General features: G+C 42.1%; 1 protein-coding gene across 6 annotated transcripts in view; it reads left to right on the forward strand.

The window, feature by feature from the left end:
* brsk2a (BR serine/threonine kinase 2a) overlaps nucleotides 1-24,106 on the forward strand; it is a 186,658-nt gene that overhangs the window by 91,738 nt on the left and 70,814 nt on the right. For all 6 annotated transcript variants that reach the window (XM_047595923.1, XM_047595924.1, XM_047595927.1 and 3 more), the window contains one exon: nucleotides 12,615-12,709. In XM_047595923.1, the coding sequence (XP_047451879.1) occupies nucleotides 12,615-12,709 (95 nt within the window). The remainder of the gene's footprint in view (nucleotides 1-12,614; nucleotides 12,710-24,106) is intronic.

Below are 24,106 nucleotides of genomic sequence, written 5' to 3' on the forward strand. Positions count from 1 at the left end.
GAACGCACAACACGTCCAACCTTGAAGAAGATGGGCTACAGCAGCAGAAGACCACACCGGGGGCCACTCCTGTCAGCTAAGAACAGGAAACTGAGACTACAGTTCACTCAGGCTCAACAACACTGGACAATAGAAGACTGGAAAAACGTTGGTCTGACGAGTCTCGATTTCACCTACAACATTCAGGTGGCAGGGCGCAAACTGAGCATGGTTTAAATGCCACAGCCTCCCTGAGTATTGTTGCTGACCATGTCCATCCCTTTATGACCACAGTGGACCATCTTCTGACGGCTACTTCCAGCAGGATAATGCACCATGTCACAAAGCTCATATCATCTCAAACTGGTTTCTGGAACATGACAATGAGTTCACTGTTCTCCAATGGCCTCCACAGTCACCACATCTCAATCCAATAGACAGAGGAACCTTTGGGATGTGGTGGAACGGGAGATTCTCATCATAGATGTGCAGCCGACAAATCTGCAGCAACTGTGTGATGTTTCCAACACCTTGTTGAGAGTATGACACCAAGAATTAAGGCAGTTCTGAAGGCGAAAGGGTCCAACCTTTATACTAGTAAAGAGTTCATATAGTTATATAGTTTAGAGTTTATGTAAGAATATAACAGCGCTCTGACAGTCTGTATATACAATGTTGAATAAACAAATAGCAAAACCTTGACAACAGGGAAAATGGATAGATAAATAAAATAAGACATGTGAAAAAAAGCAGATTGAATGCAAAAAAGAATCTGCAAAAAAGAAAAAAAGACAAAAGTCCTCAAAGAAGTTTATTGTTGAGTGAGGCTGGTGTTGTATGTTGGGATGAAGGACCTGCGGTAATGTCCTTCTTGCAGCCTGGATGCAGCAGTTTGATGTCTCCTACAGTCAGATGCAGTTGGATGAGTCGGGGCTGCTCCTTCATGTGACTGTTTTGCATGTAGAAGAAACACCGAAGCAGCTCACTTGTGCCTTTCTGTGGTTACAGATTGTGTAATATGATCCAGTCAGATGTTTAATAATTCATGCTTTTATATTGGGGGTTATCTAACACATGACAGGCGGGCGCCATGCAGCATCTCTGAGTGGTGTCTGGGGGGCTCCTCTCAGTGTAAAGCCCTATCAGAGAGTCACCAATCCTCAGCTCATCTCTTCACCTGTTCATTTGACTCCCCGTCTCCCTGGAGGGAGCGTGTTAGTACGTGTTTAGCAAACACATAGGTTATCCAAGTGTTTGTGGTCATCTTTATCCCGTTAAGTGTGTGTTTTCTGTCGACAATGTGTGTGTGTGTACATGTGTGTGTGCACGTGACTGTCCCGTCTGCCGCGGCTGCTGCATCGGGCCTGGTGTGGCTAATTAAAAGAATCCTCCTTGCATTATTCATGAGGCTGTAATTATACATTCCTTTTGCAGATCCCCAGTCAGAGACATTAAAAATAGATCTGAGTCTCCGTGCGCCGCCCTCCCAGGCCCCACTTTCTCCTTTCTCTGTGTTTTGACTACATCTCTCCCAGCATCTCTCTCCACACATATCTGTCCTCATCAGTATTTCTCCATCTCCCTGTCACTGGCCTCATTGTCGAAGCCTTCTTTTTGTGTTTCGCTTTTTTTCCCGTCTCTCGTCCCCTCGTCTCCTCCGCCGCCGCCGCTGCCGCCGCCGCCGCCCTCCGAGTCTTCGTTCATGCTCGCTCTGATGTTCCTGTTTGGGATTCAGGCAGAACATTCCTCTGACAGTGTCGCTCTCGTTCGGCTCCGTGGCCTGACCTCGAGTCACATCAGGCCGAAATTCAGACTGGAGTATTTTGAATGTGCGACGACATCCCTGCAGAGCGACTCAGAGGAGAAGAGAAATCACTGCCACTTATCAGCTTAATGGGGGGGAGTCTGTGTCCTCAACAATTCTCATATTTCTACCCAAAAAAAAGTTCTGTTTTTACTTATTTGAGCCACAAAATCTGCACCAGGGGAAGTCCATTTTTTTTATTAAATACTGACTAGTGTTTTGTAGTTTTGCAGCATTTGATGGAGAAATTAATTGTCGATGCAAACATTGTATTATACTGTAAGAATGTGCAACCATTTTCAAACTTTGCACACAAATGCATCCGATCTCACTGCTGAGTATTTTAGTAATGAAATCAAGAGCTGAATGAATCCACAAATCAAATCTCGAATGAGTTGCATTCAAGAGCTGCACTGTTCATGTCCACGTGAAAACTGTCTTTTCACATAGATCTGGCTCCTATCGTGGACATATTAGAGATAAAGAGACATTTCTCTGCTGCATGCACACACACACATGCATGGCTCGTCTTCGTTGTCTCCACCCCTTCAGGTGTTTCTGATTGGCCCACATTCTGCTGCTGCCTTGACCTTTCTCCTGAAGAAAGGGTTGAGACAAAGACTTTTTTGTAGAGTCAAATATTTGACAACCTGAGCTATTTTCTGCGGTGCAGTCATGTGTTAGAAACCTCTGACACTGAGACTTGTTTGCCTTTTTTTTTTTTCTGGCAGAAACAAGTGTATGAAGCTTCCCACAAATGCAGGTGATAAGCTTTTTTTTTTTGAGGATGCTTATATGCGCATATACACACTCTGATACACACAGCGATGCAGAAGATCTGCCAATCAGAGCGCTTCTCACCCGCTAAGTGGATCATTCAGCTCTCGATACCTTCGGGCGACGCTCACAATTGTTCTCATACTTGTTTCGAAATGTGAAAAATAGATTAGTGCCTTTAGGCCGTGCAGAACTTCATCACCTCACACCACATTTCACACTGCGTTCGCTGGGGCTATGTTATGTAAATCACATTCGTGTAGAAGAAATTGACTTTCCACAGTGTTGTAACCCCCCCACACCCAACCCCCCACACCCGCCTCCTCACTCCATAACCCAAAAAACAAACATGCTTGCTCACTTACTCAAACACGCTACATTCACATATAAATGCACAGAGGGAGCAGATGCTAAATGCTGCGGAGAAAAAGGGAGAAGTGCCACTGCTGAAGCAGTTTGCAGCATATGTGCCTGGACGTGCGCTGCAGCTTTGTGTGTATGTGTGTGTGTGTGTACACTATGTTAAATGTGGTAATTAATCACAGTTAGGTTTATAAAAATGTTTATTTCTGAGGTAAATGCGAACTGACAGCATTTCGTTGCAAGTCTAATTGGACATTAAAACCAGGGACTGTATATAAACATGGACAACATGTCGCCACTTTTTTCCCGGGTTCTTTGGATCCTCAGTCTGATCAGTGCGGTACCACGTTTGCATTTTTGTTTAAATAATTCTACCTTTTCTGCTCTACCTCCACCAGCTACAAGGAAATATTGAATCATGCACTGTACTGTCTGTAGAAACGTATCCAAATGCTTGACACTTGAACGGGCATCAGTATTATATTAACTACTTAAAAGGACTGAAAAAGTCCTTGACAGAAAAAAATATTGTGTATTTTAGTGAGTGGCTGTGGGAGCATGCTAAAGGTAAGGCTAGCTGAGTGGTTTTAGTAGTAGTAGTAGTAGTAGCAGGGCTAAGCTAATCTCTCGGTTGAAAGTCATGAAGTGTCGTGGGCCTAACTTAGCGAAACGTCGGTGATATAGCTGACTGCTAGCCTGCTGGTCGGTTTTTCAGTCGGACCTGGCTTCTAAATGTGTCGGATCTTGATAATATAATGTAAAAATGACTATAATCTTGCTGACATGGAGGGGGTGGAGCTTATGACCTGTACTGCAGCCTCCAGCCACCAGGGGGAGCTCTACTTGCTTCGGCTTCACTTTTGAGGAGCAGTTCTGCATCCGTCTTTGTGCAGTCTGTCTCATGTAAGAATATTAAGACCTAAGCTCTCATCACTGATCATAGATTGATTTTCTAACGACAGATCCATCATATCTGAGATAAAAGCATCAATCTTTAGAATTCAGTGACACCAGCGATTGTTTTTGTTCAATTCCCTGCAGCGTTTTTTTTTTTCAAGCACGACACTTAATCCGTAGTATCTTCAGGCTGCACAACAACAACTTCGTTTCAGTTGCGAGAAGACTCTAATTATTATTCTACTTACCAAAAGATCACTGCTGCGTGAGTTAAATTATCAGTGAGCCGTTTGAGTAAATGTCTTATTTCACGCAGACCAAATAAACAGCTTCTGTATGCATGCGTCAGAGCATCTCCCTCCTCGCTTCAGGACTCCAGGGCTAAACTGCTCTTCCTGCTTTTGAAGCCGTTCTGTGTTTGGTATCGCTGATGTTGTTGCAGTCGCGTTGGCTGGTGGGGAGGTTTTTGAGGGGTTGCGTGGGAATTCGGTCTTTGGGTAGAGCAACGTCACAGCTGAGCGAGAATGCAAAACAAAAAAAAAAGAGGAGATGGAGGAGATTTAGTGAATGAACAGATGAGTGGGAGAAGAAGAGGTGGAGGCAGCGAATGAACGTCGTTTGATCTGCAGCGTGCAGCCTCCTCCCCGCACATCATGACTCAACGGTATATTCTCTCTTTTACGCGGATTAATAAGAGGATAAATAAAAGAGTCAGAAAACACTGATGAGTAAATAAGAAAATGAGGAAGACATGTACATGTTGCAACTTAGTAACAAAACTGAAAACAGATGAAGCTTAATTTCATCTGTTTGTTATAAGACTTTATTCAGAAGTGAATAAAGGTTTTACATGATGACTAAATGTGTTCGTTTCAGCTAATACTCATTATATTTGATTATAAATCCACAATAATACACAAATCATCACCTAATGTTGTGTTAGATGTTTTACCAGCTTCAGCTCCTGTTAAAAATTGCAAGTTTTGAGCTTCATTGTTAGACCAGTTTATGTTATTTATGTATTTAGTCATGTTCATGGTTCATGGTTGCAATGGAGTCTATGAGGAAAAGTTGGAAACTGGACTTTATGTCGTCCGCCCTCGAGTTGTTAAAGTGTTCATAATTTAACTGTGGTTGTAATGTGGTCAAGTTTTCATGTTTTGGATCTTGGTGATACCGTCACTTTTGACTGGGAACACAAAAAAATATGTTATTTTGTGCAACTATATCAAAAAAGATTAAATGGTTTCAAAACAGTGACCTTGGTGAGTATTTGGATAAATTACTCTGTGATAAATAGTACAATCTGATCTAGTACCTAAAAAAAAATAAATAAATAAATAAAAGACGAGTTGTATGAAGTAAATTGGCAAATAGATTTTCAAAATAAAAGCTGAAGCTAGTAAAAGCATCTAACACAACATCAGGTGATTATGTTTTATTGTGGATTTATAATCAAATATAATTTATCTGGTCACTTTCGACCAAGAACATCATGATTATTAGCTGCAATGAACACAATAGGAGGGTTAAAATGACTTGCTGTTATTTATTTAGATTTAGTTTAATTAGTTTTAATTGCTGGAAAACAGTTGCACGGCGTCGTTCCTCCGTCATATGGTAAATATTTCTCCATCTGTACATTAGTGCAGAGCAGAAATACTGTGCGATGATGAGCAGAGGAGTCGCTGGCAGAGAGCGCGAATATGTGGGAGGAACCGCACACATACTATCTGAAGGCAGTCATTTCTCATAAACATTTGCGTTTGGCGTTTTGTCATCACCGGTACATGCAAACTGCGAGGGAGAGTAAACTGTGTCGCTGCATTTAAAGGGTTCTAGTCACCACCCACAGATGTTTGACGTTACACACAACTCTGGTGCAGGTTTGTTTATTAAGCTAACGAACCTAAAGAGCATTCGATTCTTCTATTTTCTGCTACTTATTAAATTTGTCTCAGCACTTTTATATGCACCGAGTGTCTCTGTGCATTTACACTGATCAAGCATAACATTATGACCAGGCACTAGGTGCCTCCAAAACAGCTGTGGCTCAGTTTTTGGACCTTTAATTGTTCCTAAAGGTCCAAAAAAATTCAACTCAAGATGGTTGCTCACTTCTCCTCCTGTCAGTGGTTTTATTGTTATGGCTGATTGGTGCATACTCTTATTAGATTATATATATTTGCTGTTTTTTTTCTGCATCTATATGAATGACAAAAGTGGTGCAGAGGTGCGACTGCTGCTAATTGGAACACCTGCCCTCTGCCCCGGTGGAGGGGATTCCCACGCTCTGCTGCAGGGGCTTTCCATATGGCCACACACACACAAAAAAAAAAAAAGCTGTAGGAGTAAGCCCCTAGTACCACAGTGTGTTTCCTGTCACTGATCCCAGAGCAGAGCCGCAGCCCTGATGTAGAGCATCCAGGGTTAGAGAGCAGAAGTGAAAAAGCAGCTCACAGATCTGCGCCTAAGGGCAACGGGCTCCTCAGAGCCGGCGCCTCGGGGAGAGAAAATCTAAGCCAGCATAAGCTACTACCATCTGCACCCGCGTCGGTTTAGCGCTCCTGAAAGATCAAGTTTGAAAGTGGGAGAGGTGCGCGAGTGGGAGCGTCTCCTTTTTCATCCTGTGTGCCCCCACTTCTCCTTGTAGTTGCTTCCAGATGGAAATGAATCCAATAATGATCTTTAACTGCACGGATGCCAGCTGTGAGCGGGGATAAGGCTGGAGACGCTGGCTGCGTGTGTGGCGCTTGTAGATGTGTAGCAGGTGGAGATCATAAAAATCTTCTCCTAGGCCGGCGAGCAGGGTGTTCGCTCACGTCCCCCTTCTCTCTCTCTCCTTCGTTTCCTCTTTGTGCTTCTGATTGATGGCGCTGGAAATCAGGCTCACGGTCAGGGTCCTTCTTCTTTCTCCCCCTACCTTGCTCCTCCCTAGATACCTGGCGATAAATCAACCGCAGAACAGGCCTCTTCAGAAAAGTGGAGCAGGAGAAGCTCTCACAAGTTAACATAAGAAGGGAAAAGCTTCTCTTTCTCGGTTGAGGGGGTTTCCCGCCTGCTTTGCCGGGCTAAAAAAAAAAAAAAAAAAGCTCTGCAGGAAAGCTGCAAATACTCGTGTCTATATATGGAAGCATGTACGTATATACACCGATCATGCATAACATTATGACCACCTGCATAATTCTCCACATGGAGACTTGTTTCTCATTCCTGTTGAAGGTTTCAGGTCAACTGTTTCCATGTGAGATGATCTGTTCTGATCTGGTGTTTGCATGTACCTCTACTTTTAATTGAAATAGTCGTTCGTGAGGTCATATCCACGTTTGCTGTTGTGTTGTTTAGCTGCAGAGTAGCCGGTCTTCAAGCTTTTACAGCAGTTTCAAATTTGTTCCACCCTTCGGCCTATCCCGGCTTCGATTAATATTTCAAGGACCTTTTTAATCAGTTCGATATTTCCATTTTTTTCCCGCCATTTAAGCGTTATTATTAACTGTCCACGGCGCCGCAGACCAGCTGAGGAAACGACACTGGGCATTCACGTCAAGACAGAGCATGCTCAGACCGAACGGAGCCTGACTTCATTCAGATTCACCGTTTACATGACTTTAGATCCGTTTGAGCTAATGAAATTTTATTCGGTTTGGGCCTAGGCCGGAAAATATTTGGCTCCATGTAAACCCAACTACAGTTGTGACTCATTAGAGAATGGACATGGGCCTTTTGAGGGTGTCCTGTGTTGTTAATGGGGGGGCCTTTGAGGGGAGGGTCCTGGATCCTCCCACAGATACTCGACCAGTTTAGGATCTAGTGGATCTGGAGGTCAGGTCAACACTTTGTCCTGTTCTTCAAACCATTTGTGTGTCTGTGTCTGTGTCAGGCTGCATCCTGCTGGGGATGGCTGCTGCCATCAATGAGTGTCATTGCTATGGGGGGTGGGGGGCTGGTCTGGTCTGGGTGGGTGCTTCATGTCTGAGTAACATCCACATGAATGAATTCCAGGTCTAAAAGTTTCCCTGCAGAACATTGAATCATCACAAGATGGTTTAAATGTTATTCACTTGTCATGTCAGTGGTCTTAATGTTGTGGCTGATCATTGTGACATGTTTTTCTTGTTATTTTATCTGTTTACTTATAGAAGATACAGTTAGAATGAACATTGGCTGCTTTTATTTGAGCGTATTTACGTCCAAACTGCAGGAACGGTGAAGGAATTACAACCATCTTTACACACAGTCCATGTATTTAGAGAAATGACGCTGACACATGATGAATTTCCTCCTTTGTGAAGCTTCACCAGGACGTCACCGTGTCTGTCTTTAACTTTGTGGAGCTGGGTTTGCCTTCAGTTTTGTCCTCAGCGAGCGAAATGCATATAAATCTTTCGCACTTTTGAAGATGATCGATGCAAAACGCTCCACATTCCATTAGAGATGTTTTTCAGGAGAGCAAGTTTGACAGTTGTGTGTCATTAAACACAATCTCATTTGAGGAGATAGTGAAGTGAGACAAAAAAGCCCATTAACGGATCCAGGCTGGCGCATGGCTCAGCCGTGTAAAGCAAGAGATGCACAATGTGCTTTAGTGTTGTTTTTGTTTGAAAAGTTGCAGGTTTTCAAAACTCTGTGCACATTTTGTTGCTAATAAAGTTCTTCCATTGGTGATAAAGTGGCCTCGCACACTCCCTGCACTTTCCTTTTTTTTGCAAATGTGCTTCTTACAAAGAGCTTTTCTTCTCTTTCTTACTCGGGCAGTTTCTCTTAAATGGCTGGCACTCCAGATGCAATCAGCCTCAGCTTTTTATTCTAAAATTTTATATTCATCCCCCATTTGTCAAAGCCTGGAAGCTGCTGATGGGAACCATGATGCGGTAGCGACGCTGCAGCTTCCAGCACAGTGCGGCAAAAACACCGCCGGGCTCCGACGGTCACCGGGGTCACAGACCAGAGCTCTCATCCTGTTTTTATTCCAGCGGTTCGGCCGCATTAGATCATTAATCACAGTGGTACATGAGAAGTAAAGAGTGCAGCGCTGGGATGGTGGGACGGAGGCTGAGGGGTCAGTCGATGGTGGCCTCTCCAGCCCCCGAGTCCCAGGCTGGTGCTGTTATTCTGACGCTGCCGTGGAGGCGAGAGCTTTTCAGGGTATTGATTAGGGGAGGAGGGCAAAGGAGACGAGACGTCGATACACTTGGTGATTCAGTGGAATCTCAAACTTCGCTGCACAGCCCCTCTTTTGTGTGTTAATGAAAACCCATATACTGTAAATGTTCCCTGTGACAGTAGCAGGCACGTTACCTCGTCCTGTTCACGCTCTAGAAAAGTCAAAGGGTTTCGGCTGATAGTGTAAAAGTCATGTACGCCGGCGTAGCAGCTCGCGTCTGCGTCCTTTCATGAGACCCACCAACCGTTGTAGCACCGCGTCCATTTCACATTTACCTGCAGCAAATTATAAACATATAATGGAACATTTCTGACACATGGAACGTGCACTTGACTCTGTTGTATTATTTAGTTTTGTTGCAGCTTCTCCACGACGTTTAATCCGACTTTTTTCACAGGCAGAACCATAAATAAAGTTTACCTACATATATTTTTTCCATTATTACGTATTATTCCATACGTGCGCCTCAGTTAAAAAAGCTCAGACTCCAGCTATGTTTGGAATTATACAACAAGTAGTTCTGTAACTGTCGGAGCTGGAGCAGGAAACGGCTTAAAAAATACGCTACAAAATGTATTGGTTTGTTGTAAATTTGGATTTATTTGGTGGCCTCAGTTTCGATGAATGGTTGTTCCGTTACACATAGGCGTCTACTGACGTGACTGATTGTGTTCAGCGCACTCTCTCGGGTAATATTGCTTAAGTAGCCTAGCTGCTACGCAGCTTAGCACATAGGTCTGCAACAGGAGGGTCGCAAAATCTTTAGTTTAGTTGATTAGACACATTTTTTTCCCCACAAATTTAAATTTCTTCAAATATTACACATTCACATGTATTCAAAATATTTTAGTTAAGGGTTAAATGGAGGCAGAAGGCGTCATCTTTCATTCAGCAACACAGGATTTTTCTCAACAACTTCTGTACACAGTAGGCCCCGCCCGTTTTGCTGCTGAGCCAATCACAGGGCTGACGTGAAATCCCAGAGGCACGCTGCACTGTTAGCTTCTAGTTCCCATCAACATCCATTCATCCGAGGTTAGATAAGTTGTGAGCTTGTTTGAAATAAATATTTGAATTTGTGTATTATTTACATAGCTTGATACTGAATGATATGATGTATAAAATGATACTAATGATGTATATTTATAATGGCAGACATATAGTAGGTAGGGGATTCCTACTTAATCAGTTTGAGCGTCTTTGGCCTGAAAAGACCTGTGGTTTATCAGGTTCCTCCAGATGTGGGATGTTGTTCCTGACGGATTAAAGTAACAACAATCACTCTCATTACAGTAGTTTGTTTGGGGATAAAAATAAATTAAAAAAAATGTTTTGAATTTCACGTTTCCTGTTGAAAGAGGATTTTGTATGAATGGAAGAATCACTGAGATTATATCGTGTGTTACCATGGCGATAACCGCTGGGGAGATTATTTTAGAGGCACTGTTTTAAAAAAAAAAAAAATTAAAGGCTGAGATGGTCTTAAGGCTGAAACATGGTTCCTCATAGAGGAAAGTGTTGGTGCTGCAGTGAGTTTGTTTCTATTTCAATTTACACCGATCAGCCACAACATTATGACCAGTGAGAGTCAATAACATTTGCTGGGAAACATTTGGACCTGACATTCATTCATGTGGATGTTACTGAGACATGTAGCCCCCACCTAGACCAGACTAGACCCCCCCCACACCAGTGGAGTGGATCAGGAAGGTGGTCATAATGATGTGTCAGATTGGTGTATTATGTGGTTATGTTAACATTTTTGTGCCGTATGTAGTTTTTAGTATAAAGTTCACTTCAAGATTTATTTAACTGCTTTGGTTTAAGCTTCAGATTTGACAATAATTCTTTTTTTTCATGAGTTTTATAGATGCGGTTTAAAGAGGCCCACGTCTAACGTCGCTGCGTATTATATATTATATTTATGAACTTCCTCATAACAGTTCGTTTCAATCGAAGCGCTTGTAAAAATCATGATGTTGTTGTGTTCCCCGTGCACATTTCCTACTCGCTAATGTGCCCTCGTGCTTAAGAAAACCCAGGCGTCGGAGTGAGATGGATAGTGAGGGAAATAATCCAGTTAACTTGTCATGTGTTTTTTCTCTTTAATGCGTTTATCGTGACTTATGAGCTTGTGTACAGCAGCCATTAACATGTGATTATGATCGCGAGGCTAATAGATTCGTCTGTTTTTTTCCTCTGCCTCATCCCCCTTTTTTTTCCCCAGACCTTTCCACATCTTTTATCCTCCTGTTTTTAGCCTCTTATCTCCTTGTCGTTCTTTTTCTCCTCCATGCGTCCCGACTCTTGGCCCCCGCGGCCCCTCAAACTTCTCAAGCTGGAGCCTCCTCACTCCTACACACTTCTCTCCATTATTGCTTAATTACCTGTGGCCTGTCGTCTGAATAATGCGCCATCCTCTACTTTCGGTCTCTTCCACTTTTTCCCTTCATCTCTCTCGCGTCTTTATCTACTTTGTGTCTCTTTCTCCCTCTCGGTCAGTGCTGCTGCTTCCTGTCCTGCGTGTCTCTCACCTCCTTAATGTTTCTGTGGTTTTATAAGGCCACATAACACACGTTTTACGTTTATTTAACGCTTATTAGCTTCTGTGAGAGCCACAGTCCAGTTGCCTTTTTCCAACGCCATTTATTTCACTTTAGCGTTTCTCAAAATTATGTGTGGCAACGATGATAATTCATCTTCTGCCATGTCCAAACTCCTGCAGCACTGCAGGGCCAGGAGGGCAAATCCACAATAGAGAGCTGACATTTGTTTCATACAGGTGTGTGTGTGTGTTTGCTTCACTTTGTAAGTGATCTGTCTGATGCAGGCATCTTTGTGCTAATGTGCTGCAGCTCTTTGGTCCCTGGTAGAAAATGGATTGTATGGACCGTATCTAATGCATGCGCCACTTTGTTCCACTGTGACTTCGCTCGGTTGTGGTGGCCCTGCCTGTGTTCCACGTTATTTGTGACCGACTCAGGATATCTGGGGACATTTAGAAAGGCAAAGCCGAGGGAGAGCCTTTCTGTGGTTGCGTGGGAAATCAGAAGACGCATGTGAATGTTGAGTTTGAGTGCGGGAATAAGGGCACAAGGTCTCTGTGCTCGTGGAAAAAGTTTTCTCCTGCTTCGTCATAATTCAACACTCCCACCGTTCTACGTAATGTTCGTTCTAGTCAATAAATACTGAGGCTCCATTCCGCCTCTGACCTTTGGCTCCGTAACGCGTTTGTTTGTTGCCGTTCAAGTTAACTTAACACGGCCGCATCACGGCGGTTTAGTACATTATAGGAATCAATAACACAAATGGCCCACTCACTTACTGCCTTTATGACTCAAATAAACCCCAGAGGCCAGTTTGTTTAAGGGAGTGTGTGCACTTCAGGAGTCATTACGAACGTTCAGAACAGGAGGTCGTGAGCCTTTTTACATCAGTCTGACCCATGAACATTAGTGGTTGGATAAGACAAAAAAAAAAACTTTAATCTTCCTCACGTAAAACTGTAATTCAAAGCTCAGTTCAGGTCCTCGTATTATTTGGTATTAGTTGCTTCCTTTGTGCAGTCTGAACAAATATGAAGTGCTGTGTTTAACCTAATGATGTGTGTTTGTCCTGTTTGTTTTTCAGGGTTGGTCAAACTTGGAGTCCACTGTGTAACGTGCCAGAAAGTCGCCATAAAGATTGTCAACCGTGAGAAACTCAGCGAGTCGGTACTAATGAAGGTACGTTTATAGAATCTTTGGTTACTCTGCTCACCGTCCTGTCTCCACCTGTGGAGATATATATACACATTTTTGTAATATTTTTCTGTGAAGTTCAAAAGAAAACACCTCCTGAGACCTGGCGTCCTCATATGGGGACATTAGATTTTAGGTTTGTTGCAGCTTATTCTGCTTCATGCAGACCTGTTGACCTCATAATGAGACACTTTTGTCTGCAATGAACTGGTATCGATGGGTCAATATACTTGTTTATTTATGTTAATTAACTTTTCTAGTTTGATATGACGTGAAAAATTTTAAAAATCACAAGTGCTCGTTGGAGGACGTTGGGATTTCATCGTTTCCAATTCTGCTTTTGCATTAAAATAAACATTTTTTTCTTGTAATATACACTGAAATAATCCTTGTGTCAACAACTTCCACTTTGAAGATGATTCTTATTTCCTTCTAATCCCCAAAACCTAAAGATCTTAATCTTACCTTAAAGAAATTAAGATGCTTTCAAATGCTTGGGTCTCAGGAGGTTAATTGAAACTGAATTTCGACTCCTGGTGTCTTGTGCACACGTGCAAATCCCATCAGCACACACTTGTGTTGTCTGCTGATTGCTAACATTTCGAAGCAGTTGAATGTCTGAGCAAAAGCAAGATTTCATTAAAAAACGTTGGCTGATCTTTCACAAACGGCTGAATTTGCTTTCAGGGATTTTAATGACAACACACCTTGTGAAGAGCTGATTTTCAGTCAGATGTTTGTGTCCTTTAAGAAATCACATAAAGTTATGTTTAAGTTTGCCCCAAACAAACCAGTCTGTTTATAAGGGCTCCAGCAGGGAGTTTATTTCTATTCGTTTTCATTGCGTCCTTGGGCTCCAGCTGAGCGGCTCTGGTCAGGGCTCCGGCCAAAATTGGCGCTCTGCAGGATCGCAGGATCTTTATTAAGTGAGGACAACACTACGAGACGGTACAACCTGTAAATTGTCATTTCATAGGACACACGCAGAGAGAAGTGGCTGCTGTTGTTGTTGGCTGATGAGCTGGAAAGCAGAAAGAGAATGGGTTTCCTCACAGAACAGGGGGGGAAATCCCTCAGTTTTGTGTCGCGGCTTCATGCAGCAGCGGCATCATTAGGCCTCGGATGAAAAGCTCTGCGCTCGGATATCGGTGTTTGATAAACAGTTGGTATTAATCAGCTTCTTGCTGTGTCGCTCTCTCCCTGTTTTTCTTTTTTTTTTTTGCCTCTGTTACTGCTGTTTTGCTCTGGAAGTCTCTCCGTTTCTGCCTTTTATTCACCTCATCGTGCTCGTCTTAATACTTTCACGAGGGAAAATCGGGTCATTTCCGTTGCCGCGGCTCTGACAGAAGTATTATTAGTTGTGGCAGGAATGGTTGGAGGAACCACTGTAACATGTGACAGCAGAAGGGAAGGTAACATCTTGCTGCCCTGCAGAGGAAAATGAGAGTAACAGATGCCAAATAGTGACAGGTTTCAGACAGGACCCAGTATTTTGCTGAAGCTGCAGTTCAGAGCCAATTACTGAACTCAGCCATTGTCATTCTTTTTTTAACTGCTGGTTCCTGCTGTGGTGGCGCCTGAATGCTTGTGTGGAACAGCAGGTGTGTGCTCATATATGTAAGTAAGCCAGGGGTAACTAAACTCTTGAATAAATAGATTACTGTAACGTGTGTCAGCTAAAAATCCGAATCAGTCGACGTTATTGCACATGTAGGAACGTGTTCCTGAAATGCAAGTGTCAGATTTCCACAATTTCTCTTCTATTAAGTGTGTGTTTGTTTTTTCTTTCCATGTAGGACAGTTTAAAAATCTGCACTTCACTGGATTTAGTATCAATTTAGTGCAGGGGTCTTCAAAGTTTTTCATGCCTGATGGAGAGATTAAGTAGATATTATTATTATTGATATCATTTTCCACTTAATATTAAGCTATTCAAATAATACAGGTTCAATTTTCAAACGTGCAACAGTAGGGTGGCCGTGCAACTTCCATAAACATGCATACTTTAACCTTTAAACATAATTAAATGTAGTAGGGACAGTGAATCTTTGGCCTCAGTAGTTGGCTGCTGGGATTGAGCTGCACGGTTAGCTTCTCCTCTGCAGCGTACGTCTGGATTTCACTTGGATGGGGCGTTCATGTTAATGTAATTTTTGGGGGGGGTAAAATAAAAATAAAAAAATATATGAAAAATCACGCTAAGATTTTGCGCTCCCTCCCCCTGCAGTACCCCGCGGACCCTCTAGGGGTCACAAATCCCCTGTTCAAGACCTTTAATGTAATGACAACATGCTATTTTGTTGTATATTGCCATGTATAAAGTTATTCTTTTTTCTCTTTTATTAGTGAAAAAACAAAGCAGAAAAAATACAAGAAAAAACTAACTGTATCAAAGACAAAAACAGAACAAAAAAAACTAAAACTTTGATGGTATTACCAAATAACTACAAGTCCCTTACAGTTCATTCCTTAGGCTACAAGATGACACTTAATAACAGCACATGAAACACTGAGAAACATTAACCAATCACCTTTTAATAAATGTACTACTTGTTACATTTCTATCTATTTGTCAGAATGAATCTAATCTTCTATAAATGTAACATATTTCCTAGTTCCCTCACCTGTAATTTCAAACCTTTGAGGTTTCTCAGATTTCCAGAAGTGTAGAAGCAATTTTCTGGCTAACGTTGTTGACAAGGAGGAAGCCTGTGCTTTATAACTACCTTTCAATCTTTCCTGTTCAGAGGAATCTCTCTGTTAAAGGCTTCAAATAAATGGCCCCAAAAAGTTTGACGCTGGTAAAACTGATGTGCCAAAGTTATTTTGCAACAAGAGGAGAAAAATGCACCAGCTTGAAATGGACGTTTATTAAACTCCCGTGGATGTTTTGGAGGTTTTCCATTCTTCATTTGTAATTTGAACAGCAAGTTTTTAGCCAAACGTAAGATAAGCTGCCTTTAGTCGCTGGGCTCACAGTCGGTTTACCAGCGCGAAGGTGTTCTGCGTCTAAATTTCTTCCTTAATTGTGGGTCGTGACTCGTACATACTCCACACTGTTCTGGGTGAGTTCCCGGGGAAAGTTCCCGTCAAGTTTTAGGGGACACGGCATCGTGTGTCCGACAAATCAGATTACAAAACAACTGTGGCTGGACAGGTGTTTTTTTTTGTTTTTTTTTCTAACTCTGGCAGCCACTTTCCAAAATACCCGTTCTTCTACACTTCTACTCCACAGTCTCACGGTGTCTGTGCCCCGGCTTGTCTGTCTGCTCCGCTGTCAGACTGTCAGAGTGACTCCCCAGCACAGCTCAGCCTGTGAAATGTCACCTTTTAATATGCTAATGTTTTGGGTCCCCATGGTGCCATTACTGGAGAATCTGACTCTCCTGGACAGGTGTGTGTCTGTGTGTGTGTGAGCAGCACTGCTGACGACACATTTGCAGTATATATGTGTGTGTGTGTGTGCGCACATGTGTCATATATGCATGGACAGATTCATGCGCACGGATACATCCTCCCTGACCTGTGTCATCCCTCTCCGTCTGTCCGTCTCTCCGCCGGCCCTGGGAGTCAGAGGTCTGAGGAGACGGGGGAGACGTCGGCGGAATTAATTGTCCCCGGGAAAAATCTTGGCGGCTGGAGCTCTTTTTCTTCAACCCGCCGTGCGCGGAGCTTTATATAACTAATGTTGAACTTTTTTTTTAGTCCGCGGCCCTACAGGCAGCGACACCGCGGACCAGAAAGACACTGACTCGTCTTGGGATAATGCATTCGTCTGTGAACTTCACGTCAGCTCGTAACCAGGGAATGAGCCTTGACTACTTCAAAGAGCGAGTGCAGCCCAGTGCTTTTTTTCTTTTTTTTTTCTACTTCTAAGCAGAAAACTGAACAATGGAGTTGCTTGAATAATAATCAGAGTCTCCGTCAGTGGGACGCGGCTGCCTGTCATGTTTCAAATGACGGGAGAGGAGCAGACAGAGAAAGAATACACAGTATGTGCACACATGACAGTATGTCAGCATAATCTCTGGCAGTGAGGCCAAACAGAATGGGGTTTGGCGATCTGATACAAAACGATGCCGAGAACCAACACTTTGTGTGTGAGTGTGTGTGTGTGTGTGTGCGTCTCGAGGGAGCTGTTAATGTCTGTGAATCTCAGCCAGCTCTCCCTGCCTGCCTCCCTGCCTCTCTCCGGCTGCCGTGGGGCTGTGAGGTTAAGAGATGTGGATGGGGAGGCAGGGTGAAAGAGAGCGAAGAGATGGACGTGCTGCGAGAAGCTCCCGCAGAGACATAGCGTAACGCAGATGCCTCAGAACGTGCACAACATCTCTACTCACATTTCCTGTCAGACGTGAGTGCGTTTTTTTTTTTTTTTTTTTTTCTTGATCTATTACATCTATAATTTGATCGCACGTCGATACTACATCTGGTCCTGTTACATGGATATTAACCCTTTAACTTTGACTGCAGTAAAATTATTTGTTTTGTTTTTTTTTTTTGCTTAAATCAATTAATCAACCTGGGTACTGATCAAAACTGCTAAATATTAAAAATAATATTATTTTTTTTTTTTTACCTTTTAAATGCCAATTTAAAAAAAGTCAGATATGGGGAAAGTCACACACAAAATGACCTATTTTCAATATTTAAATATTTTTTTTTTTACCTTTTATCACAGTCTTGGACGTATCAAAGTTTAGTAGCATAACTGACTTTTATGCATATTTAGTTTCTGTGCAGCATCACATTCTCATTCATGAACTCCATACACCACATACAGAAACTAAGCTTTTTATACACCGAGTCTATGTAATGAGTGACATTTGGTAATCAACAGTAAAATTTCCAAATTTGAACCAATCTGAACAGAGAAAATCACCAGCATTGTAAAATGCATTGTTATTTAGTGTCATTTCTGTGCAGTCAAAACATGTTGTTATAATGGGTAAATATAAAAAAATATCTCCTGTTTGTGATCATTTATTTATATTGAAAACAGGTAATTTTGTGTGTATTTCTTCCCATTTCTGTGACTACTTCTTCTTCTTTGTTTTTATTTATTTTTTTATTTTTTTATTGGCATCTCAAGGCATTTTGTATATTTTATTAATATTTAGTAGTTTTGATCAGTACTGAGGTTGATTAACAGATTTGAGCAAATAAATAAATAAATAAATATGTATCTGATATATTTTCACAGCAGTCAAAGTCAGTGGCTGTTTTCAGCCACAAACGGTACAAAGGGAAGTGGTTTTATTAGGAGTTTTATTGACCTATTGGAAATGTTTTAAATCATATTTTCAAAATTTATGTAAAATGAAGGTTCCTCACCAAAAACCATTCCATTGGCTGCTACACAGTGGAAGTTATAAGGAAAAATAAACCCCTTGTGGCTGTTTTTACCACCAATAGTACAGAAGAGCTAAAGAAAAATGCATACGAATTAGGAATATATACATATATATAATGTGCATGTAAAACTAGGGACAGAGAAACTCCCTCGTAGGTAGAGCTGCTGTTTGAGTACTAGTACATGAAACAACTCAAAGATCCATTTACATCGGCCACATTTTAGGAGGAAAAACTAGGTTATAAATTTTTCTAAAGGAGAAGATTCAGCAAAGTGCAAAGAGCCTCTGAGTAAAACTGTAAAACCGGTGGTTAAACTGATGACATGGGGGAGAGAAAATGGACATAAATCGACAACTGCAGTCAACCAACGAGGTTTCCCTGAGAGCAGAGGATCTGCTCTACCATCTTTCATACCATGTTACCTCTCAGTATACTGTGCATACTGCGGCTCAGCATAGTGGTGAGTTAAAACCGTTAGCCGCTACCAACTAGCAGAGGGAGAGGGCTTTGTTTAGCATGCAGCAGTTGGTAGTAGCTGTTGACGCCTCCTCTGTTTCTCCCTCTGAGCTGGTGGTGGCGGCGGCGGCTGCTGCTGTTGGGATAAGGAGGACAACTAATTAGCCAGAGTGAGTCTCTCTCCTCCTGAAGCAGAAGAACTTCAAAGTCACTCTACTGTCCCCGAGCCCAGAGACAGAGAGAGAGAAAGGAAGAGAGGGGGAGGAACAGGGGGAGGGATGAAGTGCAGGATGAAGGGAGATAGAGGGAAAGGAAGAGGAGAGTGTGAGAGGGGAGGTTAGGAAGGATGCTGAACATGGACTTAGAAACACTTGAATCTCTCTTTTTTAAGATTTTTCATTTATTTTTTTTTTGTAGCACAGTGAGGTTCCATGTGGTTTGCTGACTCTGTCCTTGATGTAAGTCATAACATTTCAAATGTGTGCGTGAGTGAGTGAAAGCGAGTTTGGAGATGCACCAGGCTGCCATATAATTGTCCCCTGAAGCAAATAACTGACGCACTAAAGACATTAAAGATGAGAATGACAAGGCAGCACCACGGCCCTGGTAGCCCACAAGAAAAGGAGTTAATTAACAAGACCAGCGCCATATGAACATGTCACTTCTCGCCCATAAATTAGGACATAGGTCTTCAACAGGGGGTTCGCAACCCCGAGGGGTTTTTTATTTTAAATTTCTTTAAATACACATTAACATGAATCCAGCGTGTTTTAGTAAAGGAGACAGAAGACGTCATCATTCAGTCAACACTCCTCTACACATTAGGCCCCGCCCCTATCGCTGTTGAGCCAATCACGAGGCTGCATATTACACGCTGACTCTGTCAATATTAGCAGAAGAGACGCTAACAGCGAGATCCATTCACCCGAGGTTAGATAAGTTGTGTGTTTCTCCATATCACTAATGTGGGAGTATGTGTGACATCACATGACTCAGCGATTCACTGTCCCTACGACATTTAACTTCGTATAAAGTTCTTTAATCTGTCAATTATTTTTATTTATCTGACAGTTATACACACACACACACGTACCTGTTAGGTGTGTTTATGTTGCGGTAGTTGTACAGTCACTGTACTGTTGCACATGTTTGAAATAACGAGACTGAGTGCAGAATGTTAATAATAATATTAATGTATATTTATGAGCAGTGCTCGGCCTAGTTTAGTAGGTAGTGGGGGACCCTGAACTGGCATCTTTGCACGATGTGACGATGCAGCTTTATGTCTCTATCCGTAGTCGAACAATGCACAATAACATGAAGTGAAGAATCCTTTAGATGCGACCGCATGACACCGTTCAATGCACAATATCCACAAAAACAATTTGAGAACAAAACAAGGCGGAGGAATACAGGTTGAGCAGCTACAGCCACCGACTGAGATCGGTGGTGGGCGGGTGAGGAGTAAAAAATGCCACGGCCGCAGATGAATCACACAACTTCTAATCTTGTTATCCCGAAACCTCGGTGACAGCACTGTAGCTTTCTTTCTCCGCCATCTCCTCTCTTCCCTCCTAATGATTATGGATCGGCCGCTCTCTCCCGTCTCCGCGTTGCCTCAAGTGGGCTGGATATAGAAATGCCTCCGACGTGCACGCGTCCTCTTTAGCTTTATGTGTTTGTGTGCTTTTTCGCAGTGAGCGCCGACACCCTTTAAAACAAATGGGTTTCATATGTGGTGCCCCCGCGCCTTGATCCATCAGCTTTGTATGGTGCTGAGCCAGAAGCCGGGGCTTAACACGCGGTTTGAGCTTAAAAGGTTGACTGCACAGAGAGACTTTAGAATTAGTTTGTGTCTCTGCTGTTCTTCTCCTGCTGCCGCCGCTCCGTTTTACTCGAGGTTCCTGAGGTTGATGCGCAGCGATCGTTATTTCCGGCACAAACAGACCAAGTGTTTCACTTGAAATGAATAAAGATTTTTAGCCATAAAAACCCGAAGGAAACCAACGAAAGAGCCATGAAATCACCAATCACGCAGTGTTAACCAGTGAAAATCATCTTCCTCGTGAATCCCTCAAAGCCTCCTGCAGGAACCTAAATAATAATATTGATTTCCCTGAACCTGTAAGGCCTTACAAAGCCTTTTGTCCGTTAACAGTCGATATGAAGGCCACTCAGCATTCTACGTCCTAATTTGGTTTCCAATCACCGCTGCCAAATCAATGTTTATCCACTTGTTTTTGCCCCCACTGTTTTTATTGAGTGACGAAGAGACTCTGGTGGAACAGGGGATAGATTTTACCCACAGGACAAGACATGATTGGAGTTTTTAAAGAAACTTTAATCCCCACTTGTGGAATTGTAAGTTTCATGCTTGTTTCTTTATTATTTATATTTAAACCATTATTTATGCAGGTAAATCTCAAATCTGAGACACGAGGGCTCATTTTCAAGAGAGACATGTTCCAAAATAACAATACAACATTCTTTGTACTTATATTAAAAATCCTTACAGAGTTTCTGTTTTTCTTTTGTAATGTCATATTTGAGCTACTGTGTCGAAGGAAAATACCTGTAAAACCAATCTGGAGCCATAAGAATAGTTTATAATATGAGTTCAAGTTTCAGGATCTAGTGCAACTCAAAACAGTTAAAAAATAAGCTATAAAACATGATCTATTTACTCTACAACATCCCAAACTGTCAGAAGATGAGGTTTAAAACCATTAAAAACCTAAACCGATTCGAATTGAAGTTTAGAAAAGGAGTCCATGAAAAGTTTAAGGAGATCCATCCTCGTTTCAGACCGAGGTGTTTGTCTTGATTGTGTTGTATTGTCCATGTTATGTCCTCGTCTCTTTGGTTTGAATTAAACTACTTGAACTGAAGTGAACTGTAGCCGGGATCTTCACATGTCATGTAGCAGCATAAGTACATGAGCAGCAAGACCAAGGATGGACTTGTAAATAAAACTGTACCAGTGAAGAAGTCTGTGCATGGACAGTGAAGGACAGTTAACCAAGGAATGCAAAGTGCAGTGATGCGTGAGAGGTTTATGGCCTGTGGTAAATCTAAGCCCTCCATGATAGACAACATCCAGCAGACGAAGAGAATGAGACGATTGATTGATTGGTTGATGGATGGATCGATTAATGGATTGGTTGGTTGATTGTCAGGTTAATGGATTGACTGATTGGTTGATGTATTGATTGGTGAGTTGGTTGATTGATTGAGTGATTAATGGATGGATTGATGGGTTCAATGATGGGTTGAATGACTGATTGATGGGTTGGTTGATAGATTAATAGGGTGTTTGATGGATTGATGGATTGATTGACGGGTTGGTTGGTTGATTGATTCATGGGTGTTTGATGGTTAATGGATGGATTGATGGGTTAAATGACGGGTTGAATGACTGATTGATGGGTTGATTGATTGATTCATAGGGTGTTTGATGGATTGATTGACAGGTTGGTTGGTTGATTGATTGATTCATAGGATGTTTGATGGATTGATTGACAGGTTGGTTGGTTGATTGATTCATAGTGTGTTTGATGGATTGATGGATTGATTGACAGGTTGGTTGCTTGATTGATTCATGGGGTGTTTGATGGATTAATGGATTGATTGACAGGTTGGTTGGTTGATTGATTGATTCATAGTGTGTTTGATGGATTGATGGATTAATTGACAGGTTGGTTGGTTGATTGATTCATGGGGTGTTTGATGGTTAATGGATGGATTCATGGGTTAAATGACGGGTTGAATGACAGATTGATGGGTTGATGGATGGATTCATAGGGTGTTTGATGGAATGATGGGTGGATTGACAGGTTGGTTGCTTGATTGATTCATGGGGTGTTTGATGGATTAATGGATTGATTGACAGGTTGGTTGGTTGATTGATTGATTCATAGTGGTGTTTGATGGATTGATGGATTAATTGACAGGTTGGTTGGTTGATTGATTCATGGGGTGTTTGATGGTAATGATGGATTCATGGGTTAATGACGGTTGAATGACAGATTGATGGGTTGATGGATGGATTCATAGGGTGTTTGATGGAATGATGGGTGGATTGACAGGTTGGTTGCTTGATTGATTCATGGGGTGTTTGATGGATTAATGGATTGATTGACAGGTTGGTTGGTTGATTGATTGATTCATAGTGTGTTTGATGGATTGATGGATTAATTGACAGGTTGGTTGGTTGATTGATTCATGGGGTGTTTGATGGTTAATGGATGGATTCATGGGTTAAATGACGGGTTGAATGACAGATTGATGGGTTGATGGATGGATTCATAGGGTGTTTGATGGAATGATGGGTAGATTGACAGGGTGATTGGTTGGTTGGTTGGTTGGTTGATTGATTGATTGTATTTCTTGTATTTTTCGTCATGTAAATAATGAAAACAAAGTAAAAAAAATAAAAAAATAGATAAAAAAGAACAGGTAGAATAGCAAGCAGGCAAATAAATACATCAAAAGTAGAAACTGTTTCCATACCTGAAAGGGGGTCGGAGTCCTACGTCTCTGCTTGGAATTTCCGATGTGTAAAACACCGCTTCCTCTTTTAGTTGCTCACTGTGGTGACAAACCTCATCAAACGCACATGGTGTTGTTTGACTGATTTTTTTTTTTTTTTTTTTACCATATCATGATAAAACAGAGACGGAGCGCAGACTCCGTAATAAAATGGCACGAAGCCGAAGAGGAGATACACTGGGCTCCCCCGCTGAGCTCGCCAGGAGACAGACAGACGTCTAAATCGATGGCATTTGTTTCGTCTCTTCAAAGGCAAACAGCCGCCGTGTTGTCGGGGCGGATGAGAAAGCTTTATTTGCTTTTTCATTTGTTGTTTCTATTTTTCAGCTTCTCCCTTTTGTGAGTGAAGGGTGACATTTTATGTAATTCCTCTCTCCCCTTGAGTGGAGTGGTGCTTTCATGGGGAGATGAGTAAAGTTCTCCTTCAAAGTTTAGTTTGCTTTTTATGTCTGTTTATCTCTTTGTTTAGCCCCGGGGATTTTTTGATTTTATTTTTTTTTTTTTTACCTCCTGATATTACCCATGGACCCACTAAGATGTGTTTTTAATGTGTACTGTAGGCCTACTTGAGTTCCTTCTGAATATTGCGATAATCCTTTATCCAGACTTGGGACTGATAACTGAGTGGGTACAATATGTTCCCTAGAGAGGAAAATGTGCTCCAGCTAAATCTGTCTCTGTCATCTGTTTTCAAATCACACCGCTTCCGTTTCAAAGACACACATTTCCAATACTCTTGCCTCTTAACATGCAGTGGTAAGTTTGCGCTTCTCCCCATTTATGCTGATGAATGCATAATTATATGCACACTGTGGTGGAATTTAAGGAAAAAAGCAACTAAGGTAAACTTTAAAACGACGGCTGTTCAGACTCCCACGCAAAAAACTACACACAGATACACTGATCAGGCATAACATTATGACCACCTTCCTAATATCGTGTAGGTCTCCCTTGTGTCTCCAACTGTTTTGGAGGCACAGGGTGAGGCACAGTGGGGCTTCTGAGGGTGTCTGGCAACTGAATGAT

Source organism: Mugil cephalus, chromosome 10 (genome assembly GCF_022458985.1).
Source record: "Mugil cephalus isolate CIBA_MC_2020 chromosome 10, CIBA_Mcephalus_1.1, whole genome shotgun sequence".
In the NCBI taxonomy this organism is placed as follows: Eukaryota; Metazoa; Chordata; class Actinopteri; order Mugiliformes; family Mugilidae; genus Mugil; species Mugil cephalus.